Genomic DNA, 17,749 nt, shown 5'->3' on the forward strand with positions numbered 1-17,749 from the left:
GATTGGGTATCGATCGATGGGATTGAGCTAAAAATGCATAAAGAAAGTCACGCTCTGGTGTATAGATATGTAGTCTGCTAAACATAGACAGGGTTACCGCAGCATAGGAAGACTCGCGTGTAGGCCAAGTCTAGAGGATGTTAAGGCGATGCTAGGCTAAGTGTATCGCAACGTCGTAACCCAGCGTCATGTGTATCTTTAGCTTGGTATGTATAAGGGTAGCAAGGTGACGGCATTACAGTAAAGTGCATAACGGGAGCCACGCTCCGCCGTCTATGCAGTCTATTAAACATAGATAGGAGTACCGCATTGCCGTGAATTCGGCGTGGGGAAGTGTTAGGGGTAGCAGCAACAGCAGCAGCAGCCGACGCCGGCGTCGGTAGGAAGTAGCAGAAGCGGCAGGTACTACCGTGGCTGCAGTCAAATGCATTGCCCCTTCGGCTTTCGCCCCTGTCCCACAGACCCGCCCAGTGACTACAGAGGTCATCCCAGCGACCACCTCAGGCAACCCTCCACCTCACCGTCATGACCCGTTGTTTAAAGCACCTACCACGTTACAGCGCGCCTGGGAACCACTGTTACAATTAAATTTTTCTCTTCAAATTGTTGGAAATCGTTGGACTCGCAAAAACCTGGAAAAAATTATTGAAAAATACGGGTTTTTTAAAACTCGGGCTGTAAATTGCTTTTTTTTCGTCGAAAAAACGCTTCTGATAGAGAATGAATCAGAAAGAGATTATTTGCAGGGAATTTTTTTTTTAGGGGTTTGATACCTGGAAATTCCTGTTCTGACTCTGGCATGTACGAATGCAACGGCGAGGCTAACCTGATTGCTGAGTGAAAAGGAGATGAAGTAAAGAATAAAAATGGGGAATTTTTTAGAAGTCATCGGGAGAATGGAACAGGATAGCGAGGATGAGAGAATCCATAGTGACTTTCAATATCGGATGTGAAGTTGAGGTGCTACCATCTGGTGGAGGTCGGTGTTTTTAGCAGGATTCAGTAAGAACTTGGATTCTGGATGATTTATGAAGCAGCTAGAAACACATTGTGTTGTGGTAGGAAGGGTTCGTCCTGGACCATTTAATGGAAAATTGTATACACGCTGGCTGTGGTCAATTTCGTCTACCGCAGGGAAGAGATACCTAGTGATCTTTAATATATGTTCATAGAATCCTTACTGATAAGCGTGCATCCCTATGACATGAAAATGGAAAGGACTAACGTCCAGTAAATTGATATCACAACCCTGGAATTTTAAAAGCACAACTCCAAGAAGCTGAGGGACGAGGACTAAGGGTGGCTACGTGGTCCACAATTGAGGCTGGATGTAAATCACGACATCAGGAACACAATCTGCAAAAATGAAGAGTGAATTGGACACTAGGTACGATTTACGACGATGTCCTCTTCTTGGGGTTTCAAGGCGATGTCAGGTGTAGGAATAAAAGTGAGTAGCAGAGAAGGGACCTACGAGTGGGGAGATCAGGAGAACAAGATTCTTGGATCTGTCGATTAGGTTGAGAGATATGATGAAGATGAGGCGAAGGGAAAGTGGCAGAGTTAGGAAAACCCAAGTCGGGATGGCAGGTGGAGAAGATCCAACCTAACCTAACGTATAAGGGTTCGGAAGGGAGGAAGGGTCGCAAACAAGGGGGCCGTATTCATGGTCGGAACGTGCCTGAATCCCGCATCGAATTATCTAGCAGACGGACGAGGGTTGGAACACAACGCTAAAAGCTGTACCCGAGTTACAAGCAAAAAAGTGTTTAGAATACCTTGTGAGCTATCTATAGGTATAAACGTACCGAGATGTATTAGTACTGAGTATAATATTTATTATTAGAGAGAATTCATAATTTTGAGCTATCATGCTTTTTCTGACGCTTGATCATTTTTGAAGAGTTTTTATTTATTCCGTGAAATCCTGGCACAGCCCGTCGCCATTGTGTCTTCGGCTATTCAAGAATATGCGGAAGTGATATGCATACTATACATATATATAGTCAGATACGATTCGTGTCAACCTAGAAATTCATCCTCCAGGACGACTTCCTGGAGGCTCGCTAAACCATTCCGAAGGCATCTTGGCTCCGCCTTCATCCTGGCTAGACGTGAAATGGCCCCTTATTACCTTACTACAGGCGAGTATGCATGTGTCTGGTGAAACGAGGAAGAGAAACACGTATAACTTGGGAACCTCTACTAGAAGGAATTTAACAAGACGTACTCTAACCTCCAGGACGAAATTATACCAGGCTAAAGAAAGTTCATCGTTATGAGGACGAAATCCTTCTTGATGCTCTGTATTGTAGGTTGTTACCCAAGAGTCTAATTACCTTGGAGAAAACTCGGTACACCCTAGAGCATGCTCGAGCATGCGTAAATAGTTAATGGGAAATTCTGCCAACCGTTTTGCAAAATAAAGTCACGTTATTCAGAAGGAGTTTAGTTAGATATAATAGAATATACCCAAAAATGAATGTTGTATTCATACCTCAAATACGATATAGAGCAATGCTCCAATTTTCCTGGCTACCAAGCTCTTTCGACCAGAGGGGAATCCCCTTAGCATTAAGATCCACGTCAGAGTTAATTTGTTATGTATCCAAAATATATCGAAATTCTGTCGCCACTTTTCGCTACGCCGATTGGTCGTCTCTATCATCGTTCAATGCAAGTTCATTTGTCACGCGACTTCCTCGTTCACTGGATACAGTCAATTTGACATATTGCAGGTACTTTAGAAATTTAAGTATATGAAATAATATATTAATCGTTTATGAGATGGCGCCACGGTCCGCGAGCAATTGGCCTCTGGTAAATAAGTGGAAAAAAAGGCGTCCATACAATTTTTCAAAATAACTGTTCATAAATAAAACTCATCAGATAAACCATACCTGCACAGAATCCAAAGTATCTGCAGGGTTCTTTAAAGTCAACCCAGGACCACCTGGACCCAATAAGGTACAGAGCTTAGGATACCCTGACTCACCGATCATCCCAAGTTGTACATGATATATTCAGGGGTACCAAAATCAACGAAGAAACTGGATTCTCAGAGTCTTACAAGTTGGAATCCGCCGATAGGAATCCGGAAAATCCATTATGGCGAATGAGAAATTAATTACGCTCACCAGCACTTACGTACCTCTCAACTCACGTGCGACGGATGGATGGTGAAATTACTGAGGAGAAGAAAAAGGTGATTAGAAGAAGAAAAACAAAAAATACGAGAAAGAAAGAAATAGAAAGAAAAAAAAATAAGAAGAAAAAGAAAGAAGAGATCAGCAGCAGCTTTTGGCCGAGTTGGAGAGAAGTCTATCCCGCTTCCGGTAGTGCCAGTTAACCCAGAAGTGTAATTCGAACGAACGTGACGATCCAGCAGGAAATCGAAGTGGAAGCAATTCCTTCCTCGCACTTTTCCTACCAGATTGTAGCAAGCCTTTCAAATTGTCTATATCGGCGTCCGTCAAAGGATTCCTCCATCTATAGACTAGGTCCTGCTGAATCAATGATGACCCTGATAACGTCCTGAGTATGGAAATGCTCCAGGAATAGTGCAGTCTAAGGTTGCTCCTTGAAATACAGTACAGAATACAGTACGATACAGGACGATTCAGAAGATACAATAACCAATTTGGTTAAAGGTTTCGAAATTATCGATTCTGAGCTACGGCTATGTCTGTCTCTGTCTTACGCACGCCAACACACATAAGTCTGTCTCTCTCGGACTCGTTAAAGGTATTGGAAACGCGAAAAATTCAAGGCCGAGACTTTCCTCTGATCGGTCAATGAAATTGGCGACTTGCCCAATGGACATTGGAAAACCTTATTTTCACTTTTTTTCTGTAAAATCTTGCCAAAACGATGCTCAACCAAAGTGATCGTACGACACTGTCAAGACCGGTATTTGCGACTTCAGACTGTAAATACAATATAAGTACGCTGTATAGGACAGGGAAATTTACTGCTCTGACTATACTCTCAGGATAAAGAAGGTCGATGAAGCATCCAGATATTCCGAATTTACGAGAGAAGCAAGAAAAGTTCCTGATCCGGATGGTATCTTGAGAAAATATGAAAAGCCATAAGTACGCGGTATTGCACTATACCTAAGGCATATATAGGCATATATGAGGTAGGAGAAAAGTACCACCTAGCTAAAAATTCTTGACGTAATCTTTCCCGCAGGAAACGTATCAGTTGGTGGCCCGTTTCTGAAAAATAGATTTTCTCTCAGTAGGGACTGGATTATTGGAGGATACGAGTTGAATCAGCAAGGAACATCCTGAGCCAGTAACTGGGGGAATGGATAAAACTCAACAGATTCCATAGTGTTTAGTTAGCGAGAATTGCACGTGGCAGTTAGACTGAAGAATTCTAGTTACACTTACGACTGGGTCTTTCAAATGGAGGTAGTACGTGATGGTAGGGTAAGGCCCAAAACTTGTTATCAAGTACCTGACCCGAATAATCTTGACGCAGCGAGGGGTAAAGTCCTTTCGCGTTGTAAAGTCTCGCTGTAAGTGTGGAAAATCAATGGGCTGTGCTATTTCCGGTTCAAGTTTAAATAAACCTAGCGGGCAGGGTTATCTTTGACCGTCCATAACCTAGAATATAGTGTGTTAAATGAATGGCCGTGAATGGATTATTCGTAAAATGCCGATCAAGGCGAAACCTCGAAGATCGTATGGATACGACGTAATATTAGAATCTGTGTCGTATATTACCTCCTTCAATTCTGCTATCTTCACACTGGGATATCAAGGGAACGCAAGATTCCTGGATATGGCCTGATTTCCTCTATCGGTGATAAAATAACCATTGGCAAGTACCGAATTTCCATTTACGATAAAAATTCAGATTTCCCAGTGAGAAGTCGCGCCAAATTCAATCCTGATATATGTATGTATACATATATGTGAATGTGGTACATAGGCACATACATACGTAATATATATATACATTCCAGGGACAGCAGCAAGCCCCGAATATCTCGAGTAAAATCGTCTTCTAGGCCGTGAAGTACTGGGTAGGTCTAGCGAAGCATAGAATTAAATTGGTATTATACTCCAGGGTAACATTTTCATGGACCGCAAGATTTTAACGCACCGGCCTACCACATGCCTGAGTACGTCCCTGGGTGTACCGTAAACTCGCTGAAGGAATTCCAGGTTGACAGGGACTTTTCCTGAGGACGTCGTTACCTCGAGTGATCCTTTCGACGATGGCCTTCTCATTTAGGATATTAGCTAGACTACGGGTGGCGTCGTTCAATAGAGGGATGAAACCTTAGTCCATTACCCTTAGCCTAAGAGATAAGAGGGAGATGAAAGTATCGAGAGTTAGTTGAACGAGAAAAAGATGAACTGTTGAGGATGCAGGGATGGCGAAGATGGATAGACTAACAGAAAGTAAAAAAAAAAGATAGAGAGACAGTAAAAGAATGAAAGAGAACGATAAGGGCTGAAGAGGTGCGCGAATAGGGAAAATGATTCCCAGGTGGGTATAAAATCACGTCACACCCTGACTGCACGCGCTTCCACGGGAATGAAAGCTTTGTCCCTTTATTCTCCCTAACCTCACTTAGCAGACAAAAGAAAGGGCAGGGTCGTCCCTCGTCCTTCTTTATTCGGGCTCTACCCCCAGGCTCCAAAAGACGCTCTGTCCTTCTCGTCCTATCCTCCGTTTTTCAATGGTTAGGTAAACTCTGAAACCACACAGCGTGCAAGGTCGTTAACAGGCCAGACGTACCCAGTAATTTGGCGTCTCACATGACGTATATGAATTTTGATATCCGGTTTGAAAATTTTCAAATTAAAATATCAAATATACTAAAATATTAATCAACGAATTTCCTCTTGCAATTAACCTCATTTACTCCAGTTCTTAATTTCTTTTTGTACAGTGACTTCAGCTTCCTCAAGCTCTGTTTAACCACTGATCGTCGAAAATTATTCATGAAAAAAAAAAGATTATAGGACGCTCTTCGTCGCGGTAGCTGGGAGTCTCTCCCCTTGAAATCATGAAATCGTCGTTTTCCACCCTTAAGGGGTCACCAGATCTGAACTTCTGAGGCTAAGGGTATATCGGAAAACATGCCGGGGTTAGTCTCCGTTGCTTAGAACGTCGCTCAATGGAAACAGATCGACGTTGGGGCAAAGTTCAACCATAGAAAAAGAATCTATTGCCACTTCAGCTCATGGGAATTGAAATGAAAAAAAATAAATAGTATACAAAATCAATGATTCTTTACGTCCCATAACGAGCTACAACACTACCTTCGATAATTGGTATCAATGTCCAATCGTGATACCAATATCATCTCTGTTCCAAATTCATGGCTTCTAAGATCGAATCAGAGATCTTGATTCTTCAATAATGCAAATTTTTCAGCGTGTTCATGACCACCCTGGATCTAAGTTACACTGTCCTCATTATGCACACGTATTAGCAATAGTTTTCAGAGCCTTCTCTGGTCTCGTCTGGTTGCGGTCGTTAATCGGATTGAATTTTATCCCGTTGTAAAAGGCGCCTCCACCTCAGTGCCAATCGACACTGGGCGTCCGTAACCATCAGCAATTTCACGTCGCGTTAATCCCCTCGTAAAACATCCAGGAGAGCGACAGGAAACGTGACACGTAAAAATAGAAGGGTCGCCAGCAACCACTTTGCTGCAGACTCTGAAAAAGACTTAAGAATTCCTTACAGGAGAAGCAGCATGTAATTACGTGGGTAACATGAGTACGTACCAATCTTCAGGCTTTCTATTGAGAAATCTAACCCGCCATGACATTTTGGTATTTTATGCAAAATTTACTTTGAAAACACCAAGCGCACCAAGCGAATCAACATCGATTCAACATACGAAACGAAATAGAAGACAGTTCGTTAAAAAGCGAATTTTCCAACTGTCCTCTGAGTGTGATAGAACCAAACAATTGCTCGGTATTTCCATCCCCCAAAAAGGGACCTTCAAAGGGCTCTTCTGTCAACACCAAGGGTTCCGACTCCTATTTTATCCTGTGTATACCTTCGTGTATTTGTAGATACATGCGAGTATACGTAACACCGTCTGTCCTTGTAAGCGACCGAGTCAAGTGTGAGTTTCAGATAGCAGCCCCTAGGCACACAAAATCTGGATGTATCGTTCTGAAAGAATTTGGTATATGTAATCGGGTCAATATTTGGTGAGGTCAAAAAAATAAGTAAAATTTAAATAAAACGCTTAAACCCTTTGGTCGAAGACACGAGGTCAATTCTCTTTTAGATTTTATTTCCTTTCATCGTAGGATTCCATCGTCGTAGAGTGCCATCGAGCTGGTCGCAATCTCCAAATTTATGGAAGTTCTCAACAAGACGACAATCCAGGGGCTGCCACGTTCACCGAAAACGGAACCAGTCGTTCTATTGATCTCGAACGAGTGTGGACCGATAGAATTAGAAGATCTTGTCCTATTAAAATGTATGTGCCAAATAGACTGGATCTGTTGGTAAAACGTGATGTTTTACTAACGTAAGGACTGATTCCTGAACTCATCATATGATTCTGCCTTAATCGATCACTTGATCAAGCACATAAAAAATTCCCTGTGAAATAAACAAAAAAAAGAGATAATAATGTGATAATAATTTAACAAAAATATGATGACAGGAAGTAATTCTCATTGATGTCAAAAAATGTATAAACGTCCACTGAGAATGATTCGCGTGGATTTTTATCTTGGCGCGTGCAGTTTTTTTGGTCAGGTCTACCACCCATCCCCACTAGGTACAAAAAACGTGCCGAGTGAGCCCATTGGTACTTTTATGAGACGTATTTATCAGTTTGGGGTATCCAATGAGTATATTATACAGAATGACCCTGAGGTACCAGGAGCATTCAGGGTCTGGTCTAAATATTTCATGTAAAAAACATTAAATTTATTTTGCCCAGGAATCTCCCCACTCGTTATCCAGGCTTCCTATAACCCCTAGGGACTCTGGTCTGACGCGGGCTTCACCCTAGGGATTTATTAGAATTACAATAACCACGCCGAGAATCAGATAGGTTTTTTATTCAAATGTCCTTTGCCCGCAGGAGTTTCCCTATAGTACAAAGCTACAATCCTATAGACCTATCAGTCTGATAGAAGCTCAGTATACAACAAAAACCATCTCCATTCGACTGGCATTAACAGCGATTAACTCAACGAAATTCCCTACAAAAACTCATCCAACTGAATTGTCGTCTACGATTCAGTTGATACCTCAAAGATTCCACTTGGCTACCTTGATCTTCTAAACCTATTATCTATTCGTATGTGAATCAAAATCGTTTCCACTTCAGAAAGGTATACGAGTATTACCAACAGACATATATTAAATTACTTCAATCTCTTTGAGCAACCTTCTCCATTCTGATCATCAGACGCAACATATCCTGGAAGGTCTTCGAGACGATAGTTCCCTAAATAATCTTCCATGAACTCTAGATACTGAATAATCGACGGTCTATGCAAACAGCCTGAGATCATCCATTAAACACTTCCCTGAAACACACTGCACGGGGTATAGAGCAAGACTACCAACAATGACTGTCAATTGTCTAGAGTCTAGATCAAGCAAAGTTTCTGATTTAGTGTAGACTAAAATCATTTGGCTTAAGGGTGGCTAGTTAGATACACAAGACTATGTCTATAGACCGTACAGATATGTACTGTACCGTTTGTTCTCGTTACGTTAACTCGACTCCACCCATTATCTATGTCCCGGGCTTCAGCTATATACCCATCGATAGTAGCTGATCTTACGTACAAGGTAGGAGCTAGAGAAGTTTTTACGCTTGGTTGACCATCAAGAAATTCAAAAGGTTATCCAACCTCTATCTACTTTTATCCACTCCGCGGAACATTAAGGAGCCAGGATATCATCCAACCGGCATAGTGGACGTATATACAGATATACATCCCCTTGCCAAAATATTGAGTACCATCCAATGAAATATGCTCAAGCGATATCGTTATCTCAGGGGGGAGGCTCCTTCTTTACTCTTCGCTCCTTGTATCCTTGTTCCTCCATTTCATTTTTCCTCGCGCTACCTCTTGTGTGTACTGTCGAGAGGGCGTCCTGAAAAATTGCAGTACTTAAACTCTGGATGGGTTACAGACTTTGTTTATCTCTTTTTTTTTCAGATGAATACATACAATTCTCTCGCTGCTACGAGCTTTGAATATTTCAACGGTTTTCCGAAATGCTTGGGACGCGTTGGTTTTGTTTTTTGTGTTCGCGAATTTTCCACAGTGAAGGCTGGCAATGGGTTTTGAACGGGATACAATATAAGGGACAGAGACGTGTCAGGATCAAAACGGTAAACGACGTGGAGGTTTGACGAACCGTCCTGATCATTCGTTTGCCTAAGAAATATTTTACTCGCTGGATATATCTTAAAAGGCCATTTCATTAACCAAGACATATTCTGGTGATTCCCAGGGATGCAAAATGTCACCAAGCACCCGGAAACGAGCGGATCGTGAAATTACTCTAGTCCTTGATTAAATAATACACGAAGTTACCTTACACCTTACACTATGCATGTTACGCACAAGCGTGAGCATGTAATGTATACTTTCCCGGAAGTACAACCCTCCTCCTATATTCTACCAAGGAGTTAAATCCCTCTGATCTCTCTCGACAGATATAAGCAGGTCACTCCTATCTCCATCTTCTTAGAAGGTAAAATTACGTATGCACCCTACACAGGATACATCCAATCGACTGGCTATATCATCCTGTAGATATATTGCAATAAGCCGAGAGATCAAAGTCCCTCAGAACATTGAAGGCTGGGTTACAAGGTACTATGAAAAAAAAATTCAGATAGCATAATCAGTTGGGATGACCCCACGAAAGATCAAAGAGTCCTAATAATCCTGTATCATATATAAAATATGGTTTAGTCACTCACTGATTGAGGGTGCGATCGTTGCTCCCCGTAGTCGCGGAAACCTGTCCTCCTGAGGCGCCTCCACCGGAGTCGTGATGTCTCCGTTCCTTGTGCACAATCCCCATAAGTTTGACCCAGGGGTTGTTGGCCGTGTGGGCGCCCATGCCCCCGCTGTGCCACATTGCGCTCGCCAGCCTCGCTCGTTCTCACGGGGCCCCAGATGGGAGCCCACTTGTTCCTTGCTAGAAACTGGCAAGGCCCCGCGATCAGGGGTGCCCACAGGAGGAGCCTTAAAACTAGTGGCCTACAGGGCAGGCTTGGGGAGGTGCGAGGTGCCCTGCACGGCCCCGTAGGCTCCCAAGGCCGCCAATCAAGCACCTCGACCATCTAATCTATCTGACCAATCTACCGTGGCTCCTCCAGCACCTCCTGCTGCTGCTGACTTCTTCTGCGTCTTGCTCTTCCTCTTCTATTTGATTTCTCACTTCCTTCTGCTCACGCCTTATCACTCAGCACGTATCACCCTTTTCTTTTTCTTTCTTTCACTGTGACACTATCACTCACTGTGATAACGTGAATCACGGATTTGGGATTTTTATAACGAATCGCCCTATAAGATCATCAAGGGGGATCCTTGCTCGGACCTGATCCACAGCTAGGACCCGAAGTCACTCCTGGCAATCCAGGATCTTGATGCTTGATTATTGAGTCCTTCCCATATCGTCACCAGTTGCAGACTTGAACTCCCTTCCTTGAAATATCAAGATTCTATTATCTTCACTGAGAAAATTAGTAAGGTTGGAGAAACTATGCGGAAGTAGCTAACTGCTGAGTGTAACGAATTGATTCGCGACTCTTCCTCTGGGAACATCGGTCCATCTTGGAATTGTTTTTCAGATAGAAAATAAAGAGAGACATTATACGGAGGATGATGAAAAATTTTGATAGTGTTCCCGAAAACTTTTTCACTCGTTCCACCGTGGGTCACCTCGACGACAGAATCCGGCGGAATCGGTCCAGGAAGAGAGGGCGGATCGCGAGGGCAGAACTTTCCGCGTCCTGAAATAACTTATTAACTCTCAGACCCCACAGAGTGTAAAGTTACCAGATTTCACTGGATAGAAAATCTCACACAAATTCCGCACACGATCATCCTCCTCTCTCGCTTACTCCTGCACGGTTCTCATTACGGTTCACATGGAACGGGCCGCAAGGTAGCCGCAAAGTTTTCAACCCGACTCCGTTAAAAAATAAACTCAATAGAAAACTTTATCCACTTGCAGTGATCCTATTATGCGCATCGGTCGGCAACCCGATGATGCACTAGGTGGACGATACTATGCGAAACCATAATAGCACGTGGCTTTAGGTGCTTAAAATGGAGAAAAGTAAATAATGTAAAAACCCAAGTGATTGATCCCAGTTGGTATTATTGTTTCAAAGAAAAAGAAAACCCGACGGTATACGTCACAGTTATAAGAGTACCATGCGAAGGGTACTCCCGTGCAATTAATAAAGACGATATCCAATTAACACTCTGAATATGCATAAGAAAGCAGGACAAAAGAAAAGCAGAGAGAAAGAGACCAGGCGAATTCTAGTGACACGGAATAAAATGAAGATCCCACCCAGAAACCACCCGCTTCGAGCGTCCTCAAAAGTTCTACCAAGATTTGGAATAAGTGAAAAGAAGAAAAAAAATAATAATTCAAATATCTTAAGTGCCACCAAGTACAGTTTTAATTAACTGAAGAAAATCTTTAATTAGGTTGCACGCACCCTCGTTCCACGTGACTAACGAGGTACTTGTATGTGTACGAGCAAAAAAACGCTGGCACACGTCAGTGAAAATTTTGAAAAATTTTTTCCTCGAATATGCTTATACACCATCCGTACGTTTTCACAGTGAAGATGAATAGACTCCTTCCATTCGCCTTGTTGATCTCTTCGATTCCTCGTAGGCCAACCTCAAGGATTTCGTAGCGTTAACGAGGCTGAATTCAGCAAGCACTACACTTCTTGATCACTGGCTGACAACGTTGTCCAAGATAAGCCACTGCACAAAAATTGTATGGGGAACCCATCTCGCACTTAATTTCACGAGTTCCCGTCGAGTACCTATGGCGGCCTTGATTCGCCACCCTTAGAGTCACTCATTCATTGGCCTATATTATGACGAAGCACGCGATACTCGCCGGGCGAAAAGCACGTTCCTCGAGGAGGCTCGTGAGCCTTTCTCGGGCCCACGAAAGCTCAGCATCGTACTCTAAAACGCACCGATTAAGAAACGCGGCCTGTCGCACCTTGCGTACTTGCTAAGGGAATCGCGCCCCTGTCACTGGGAAGACTCTACAACGGAACGCCGTGGGCTCTAGGAGCTGTCGTGGCAGAGAAATTTTCCTCCATCGTTTTATTTGTCTACATTGTTATTCAACTGTCTTAGACCTTCTGATCCGGACCTTCTTATTCCTGAATAGATCACTAAACTAGCTACGGGTGCGATTAATGGTTCCTGCGTTTTGGTTTTAAACAATTGTATGAGCTTAATGATATAATTGTATATCGATAGAGTATAGCCCTAATGATTACCAACTGATTGTTACGACGGAATATTCTCCATTATGGAAAACAGTCAATTTGATGGGAATGACAGTAATCTAATGAGCATCGAATACCGATAGCCGTGTAGCACCGTCCGTAGCACTTTCCGCATGAAAGCCGTTTCGAGAACCGATTGTGGTAAGCGGTACGAATACGTTCAAGCAGCGTCGACGTATTGAAAACTCTATCGTTTGCGCGTTGCGATAAAATATAGGAAAAAATTCCTGGGTGATCGTGTACCAAGAGTCGTAGGACTTGTAATGCAATCAGCGTACTATACAGGGAGAAACGCAAGAAACGGGTTTGGCAATTGAACAAGAAGAGGGAACGTGGTTTGGCGAATTTTGGCAAGGTTCACCCAATCGAAAGAGAGAATGGACTCTCGCCCTGGAGCGATATCCCGAGGCTCACCACGATCTCCAGGACACTTGGTGAATTCCATCCTCTCGTGAAATCGCCACATCCTAGATCCACTGGCCAGGTGCAATCGGTACCCCAGGTTCGGACCAAGGGGAACCACGTATTTTATCCAGGTCCCTTCAGTGTCTTCCTCTCTTGGAGCGGATCCAAGACGAGGTCCCACCCTCATAGACCAACGTAACTTTATATAGTCAAAGCGATCGTGAAGACCACGACAAGCTCATCCTCGCACTCCCATTCGCGATATCCGCGCAAAGGCCTTGTACGAATGAATTTCTACGAGAGCGCGAAGATGGTTTCGTCAGGCACGATCGGTCCGAGATCGGGCACCGGGACCCGATCGTTTCCACTGTACTTTCTTCAGGATGCTATATAGATAGCGAGGGGCCGGATGATCGGTAACTCGCGTTGCTAACGATGCGACAGATATATGCATATAGCGTATAGGAGGCGCGATTAGGCGGTCTATGGTGCAACTTTTGGATTTCGAACTGAGCTCTCACTTGGCCCGAAGACGGATGGCAGAGTAAGTACAGGGTAAGTAGTAGAGGGTAGTCGCGTGTCGGCCGAGGTAGCCGCCAAAGGAAACGACACACGAGACTCCCGCGCGGAGCCCAACGTTTCGCCTCACTGCCGGGCTCACTGCAGGCACTGACGCACCGTCCCTCCTCTCGCTCTCTCCTCTCTCACTCCTGCTCCTCCGTGAACCTCCTTCACCACCTCCGTCTCGTCCACCTCCCGCCGCCAATCTACCACCTAGCGCCTCCCCTCTCTCTCGCTCTCTCCTCGTCGAGCAGCATACCGACATCCTTCCACCCCTGAAGTACACAAGGCGTACGGGACGGCAGCGGCCAGGCCAGCGGCGCACACCTGCGCCCTACCTACCCCGAAAGCACAGTACCACCTATATCAGCATTCTAGCAGCACCACCACCACCATCACCGCCAGCAGCGCCAGGATCCCTCAACCTCTGTCTCATCTTCTCTTTCTCCCGTGCTCTGGTATCCCCATAGCTTTCTCCTCTTCTCACACAGCTATCACGGATACCGATCCTGAACCCAGAAACGTTAATAATTAAACACAGCGGCAACTTAACACTGCGGAACTTCTGTTTATCAATTCTCATACTTGATATTTATACCTGTTATTATTAGTACAAGACCTTCACGATATAACAAGAGAAGATCTTCGCAAGGAACGTCGAAAGCTAATCTCACAGCTTGCGTGTTTCTCATCTGCTTGTAAGTATCGACGTTCTCTACACGCAACTACCTAATGTACGTAACTTAGGTATAGATATCTTGAATATCAGTATGTTCAACTGTCTATCCGATACAGTCCCACGTTTCGTGAGAGATTCTTCGCCATTTTTTTTTTGAGTGCTTGATAACGGTACAGATACATTTGTGAACTCGTCGTATGGGGATGACAATATAGTTCCTCATACAGTCCCAGATCTCTCATTCGTTCTCGCAGTAAAAGAAGTTCATTCGCATCAGGAGAAAGCATCGTCGATTGGCGGTGGTCGACTTGGTGAAGAAGCGTGGGTCCGGCCTGGAATCCTGTACATGAATACTCCCAGGAGTACGCGTGAGCTTGCACGAAATTCCTCTGCGCAACGTTGCGCATATCGGCTGCCGTCCGATTCAGAAAGAACCACCATGAATACGAGTCTCCACAGTCTCATAAGCATTTCAATTTCGTCTGTCAAATCTACCGGGAATGTTCTGCCATATTTCGATGGTCATTCCACGTCATCTGCTTGTTCTTTACGTTATTCCACAAGGCTTATTCCACCTTTCATATACTGGCTGAATACACATTCCTCACGTGTAGGTACTTCTCCTTTATCTCCGTCGATGGCTCAAGGACTGAAACATGAAATAACCACGAATATTCGATGGTGCCGCATTGCTACCAGGGTATAACGTGATAATGCAATGCTCTATATCTATGGACATACCTAAACGTACCTAGCTTCAGGTACACCGGGGTTAGTACATACTTGGTGAAACCATGGAAACGGAAGTGCCAGGATGATCGCGACTTCCTCCGCAAGAGGCAGATAGATCCAGATAAAAAGAGAGGGGTTGGACGTGCTGTACCTAGAGGAATGCAAGAAAGGGGTTAACACATTGCATTTTACAGAACGATCCATCTAGGAGATGAAACCTGGAATTTAGAGTAATGATAGAAAATTCTAATAGGCATCTTTTGTAACAACGTTAACGGGAGAGCTCGTTATTGGCAAGCCTCTAGTAATGGACACTTCAAAGTGAAACAACTTTCTCATCTTGTTACTGACTAGAACCTAGTCCTACTTCCATACTTTTGAAATACGAAGCATATCCTGTCCTGAAGTATCCTGAACTCGTATAGCCTTTGTATTCACAGACATTTAATAATTGTAGATAATGAGCATACGTGTACTCCGTTTTTTTCTGTTTTGAATCTTAATATTTGAATCCAAGCTTTGATGTATCAATAGAAAGCACAGCGGAGATTTTCAGAAGATTTTGAAAGAACTGTTTTTCATTCTGCTCGAGATTGTCTTGTCCCTTGTATATCCTGCTGTAATGGAAAATCAATAAGTGAGGTATTACGGAAGCTGTTTTTATAGTCTTTTTAGATAGAGAAAAATTCGGCAAATTTCTCTGTAAATTATTGACATTTTGAATACATTTGTAAATGAAGGAGAATGAGCACACAGAGTGCATTTTATATCCGGTATATCCTGTAGGTACAATGCTAGTTTAATAACGAAGAAAACGAAGTTTTCACATAAAAAGAAAGCTCCTAGCTTCAAGGAAAAGGGTCAACTCAATGTGAAAGCGCAAAGGCGCACTTCTAAAATGAAAGCTCCTAAAGCTTTATAACGAAATCGCTTGGTACTGGGAAAAAAGCTTGCTTAAGGTTTCCCCAGTATATCCTAGTTGGCCGCCGTTCAGCTCTCCGTATACGTGTCACAGAGAATTCGCATTTCTTCAGGACGTTTGGCAAATGCCAAAAAAAAGGTAGCGACACGGCACAAATAAATAATACAGATAATTAAGTTCAAAGTATTTGGAGCGAACATCAAGGCTGGTACGGATAGTAAATTTTTGTTGGTATTAAAAAGATTAAGGTTCAGCGACGATATCTAAGAATTTGAATAGCCACGTGTCTGCTGCATGCCTCCGCAAAGCCGTAATGCGCACTTCGGGTTGCAACGTAATTAAACGCGAACAATTTATAATGCGGCAGAGTCACGAATAAGCTGTGGAAATGCCTTCCTGCTCTTGCCATTCTTGATTCTTGTTCGCTCTTACCCTCCGATGCTTTTTCCATCTCTCTTTCTCTCTTTTTCTTCTTTCACAGCTTCATCTCTAGCATAGCCGGTAACGTTTCTACCCGATATTCTCTTACTCGTGGCCATTATGCGGAACTGTTTTTCCCACGGTACATGCTCTGGCGAATTTAGATGGATATTAAGACTGCCATTTGTATTATCTGTCTGTATTGTTCATGCGCATTCTACCAGTCGTATCCTTCCTGTCTCCGCTGACACTTTCGACTTCACGAGATACATCCTGAAAACATATTTGACGTGAGAGAAGGGAATCATTTTAAAAAATTAAAACTTTATTATATACAATAGATCTACCTGTATTAGCATTCTTGGCAGCTGACATGATAAATTTCGTCACTCGAGATGATTATCAATGATACTCTAATGAGAACCCATTAATCCAGTGTACAACTGCAAACTGTCACAATATACAGGAGTATTCAGTACAAACGTTAAATTTGACAGCTGTCACGGAATCATCTTAGTTAAGTATCGTTCAACAGTGTTTGCATTAAAAAAAAAAAAAAAATATTTCCCTGCTTTAAACTATTCATCCTAGCACGCCAATCTCAACATTTCCCCAAGCTATCATCGTTCCTATTTTCTGTAACCATAACTTTTGAACTATTCCAAGTAACGAATAACGCGAGGAAAACTTTGCTTCCCTTAGGCTATAAAATATTGCCAAATAAACCAGCTTAACCAGTCGCAAGGCAAATGTCAGATTTGACAAATTCATTTAAAGTGACCAACCCTGTTGTTTCCTATGTTCATCTTTCGAACAATGCAATAACGGTTCTACATATCTATATATCTACATGGTGATCAAGCAATCTAGGGAATAGACACTCCGCACGTGATCGATTGAATGAATTTTCGAGTGGATTCTCGCAAAAGCAATTTCGAGTAACGAGCTATGCAGCGTTTTCCTCAGCATCCTGTTATACAATGCGCTGGTAATTGTTGTTCATGTTTCGAAGAACAATAAAAAGCAGTAAATGTGAAGCAAAGATAAAAAAGACCATGAGCGCTGTACAAAAATTCCAATAATGAACGACAAACAAAAAGAAAACGATTCAACGTGGCAGCGCGCACGAGATACTCATGTGTAAATGAAAGATACCATCAGAAAGTCTATCCAATTCTTCCAGCTGTTAGTTACTACTAGAGAAACCCAAATCGAGAAAAGCTCATTGGATACACAAGGGCATCCCGAAGACGACTCGCAGACAATCAACCGGCACATGGGATGAAGAAATGTTCTTCCTAGGAACGTTCTCAAAAAGTAAGAAGCAGGCCTTGAGGAATAATTATCACATCGACAGGACGGTCATCAATCTTCTCCCAAATCTTCGCGTTTCTCCTCGGAATCCACAAAACACTCAAGGCCTCTCCAGATTCTCTTCAAAGATCCTCCTAGCTTCGGCAACGGCTTCATACCTGTAGACTCCACTTTGTTCCAGCGTATAGGT

The 17,749-nt window shown here is 43.2% G+C and overlaps 1 protein-coding gene across 7 annotated transcripts in view; it reads right to left on the reverse strand.

The window, feature by feature from the left end:
- Positions 1-13,606, reverse strand: part of LOC107267991 (potassium voltage-gated channel protein Shaker) — a 118,631-nt gene extending 105,025 nt beyond the window's left edge. For 3 of the 7 annotated variants that reach the window (XR_001537724.2, XR_003059779.1, XR_003059780.1), the window contains exons 1-2: positions 11,825-13,581; positions 9,950-10,679 (exon numbers count right to left, since the gene is read on the reverse strand). Coding sequence is in view for 4 of the 7 variants with exons in the window: in XM_015740246.2 (XP_015595732.1) it covers positions 9,950-10,110 (161 nt within the window). In the remaining 3 variants the exon portion in view is untranslated. Of the gene's footprint in view, positions 1-9,949; positions 10,680-11,824 lie in introns of all 7 variants that reach the window. The other 4 variants (XM_015740246.2, XM_015740244.2, XM_025085335.1 and 1 more) reach the window with 4 other exon arrangements.
- Between the last annotated feature and the right edge of the window lie 4,143 nt (positions 13,607-17,749).

Source organism: Cephus cinctus, unplaced genomic scaffold (genome assembly GCF_000341935.2).
Source record: "Cephus cinctus unplaced genomic scaffold, Ccin1 Ccin1_scaffold0462, whole genome shotgun sequence".
In the NCBI taxonomy this organism is placed as follows: Eukaryota; Metazoa; Arthropoda; class Insecta; order Hymenoptera; family Cephidae; genus Cephus; species Cephus cinctus.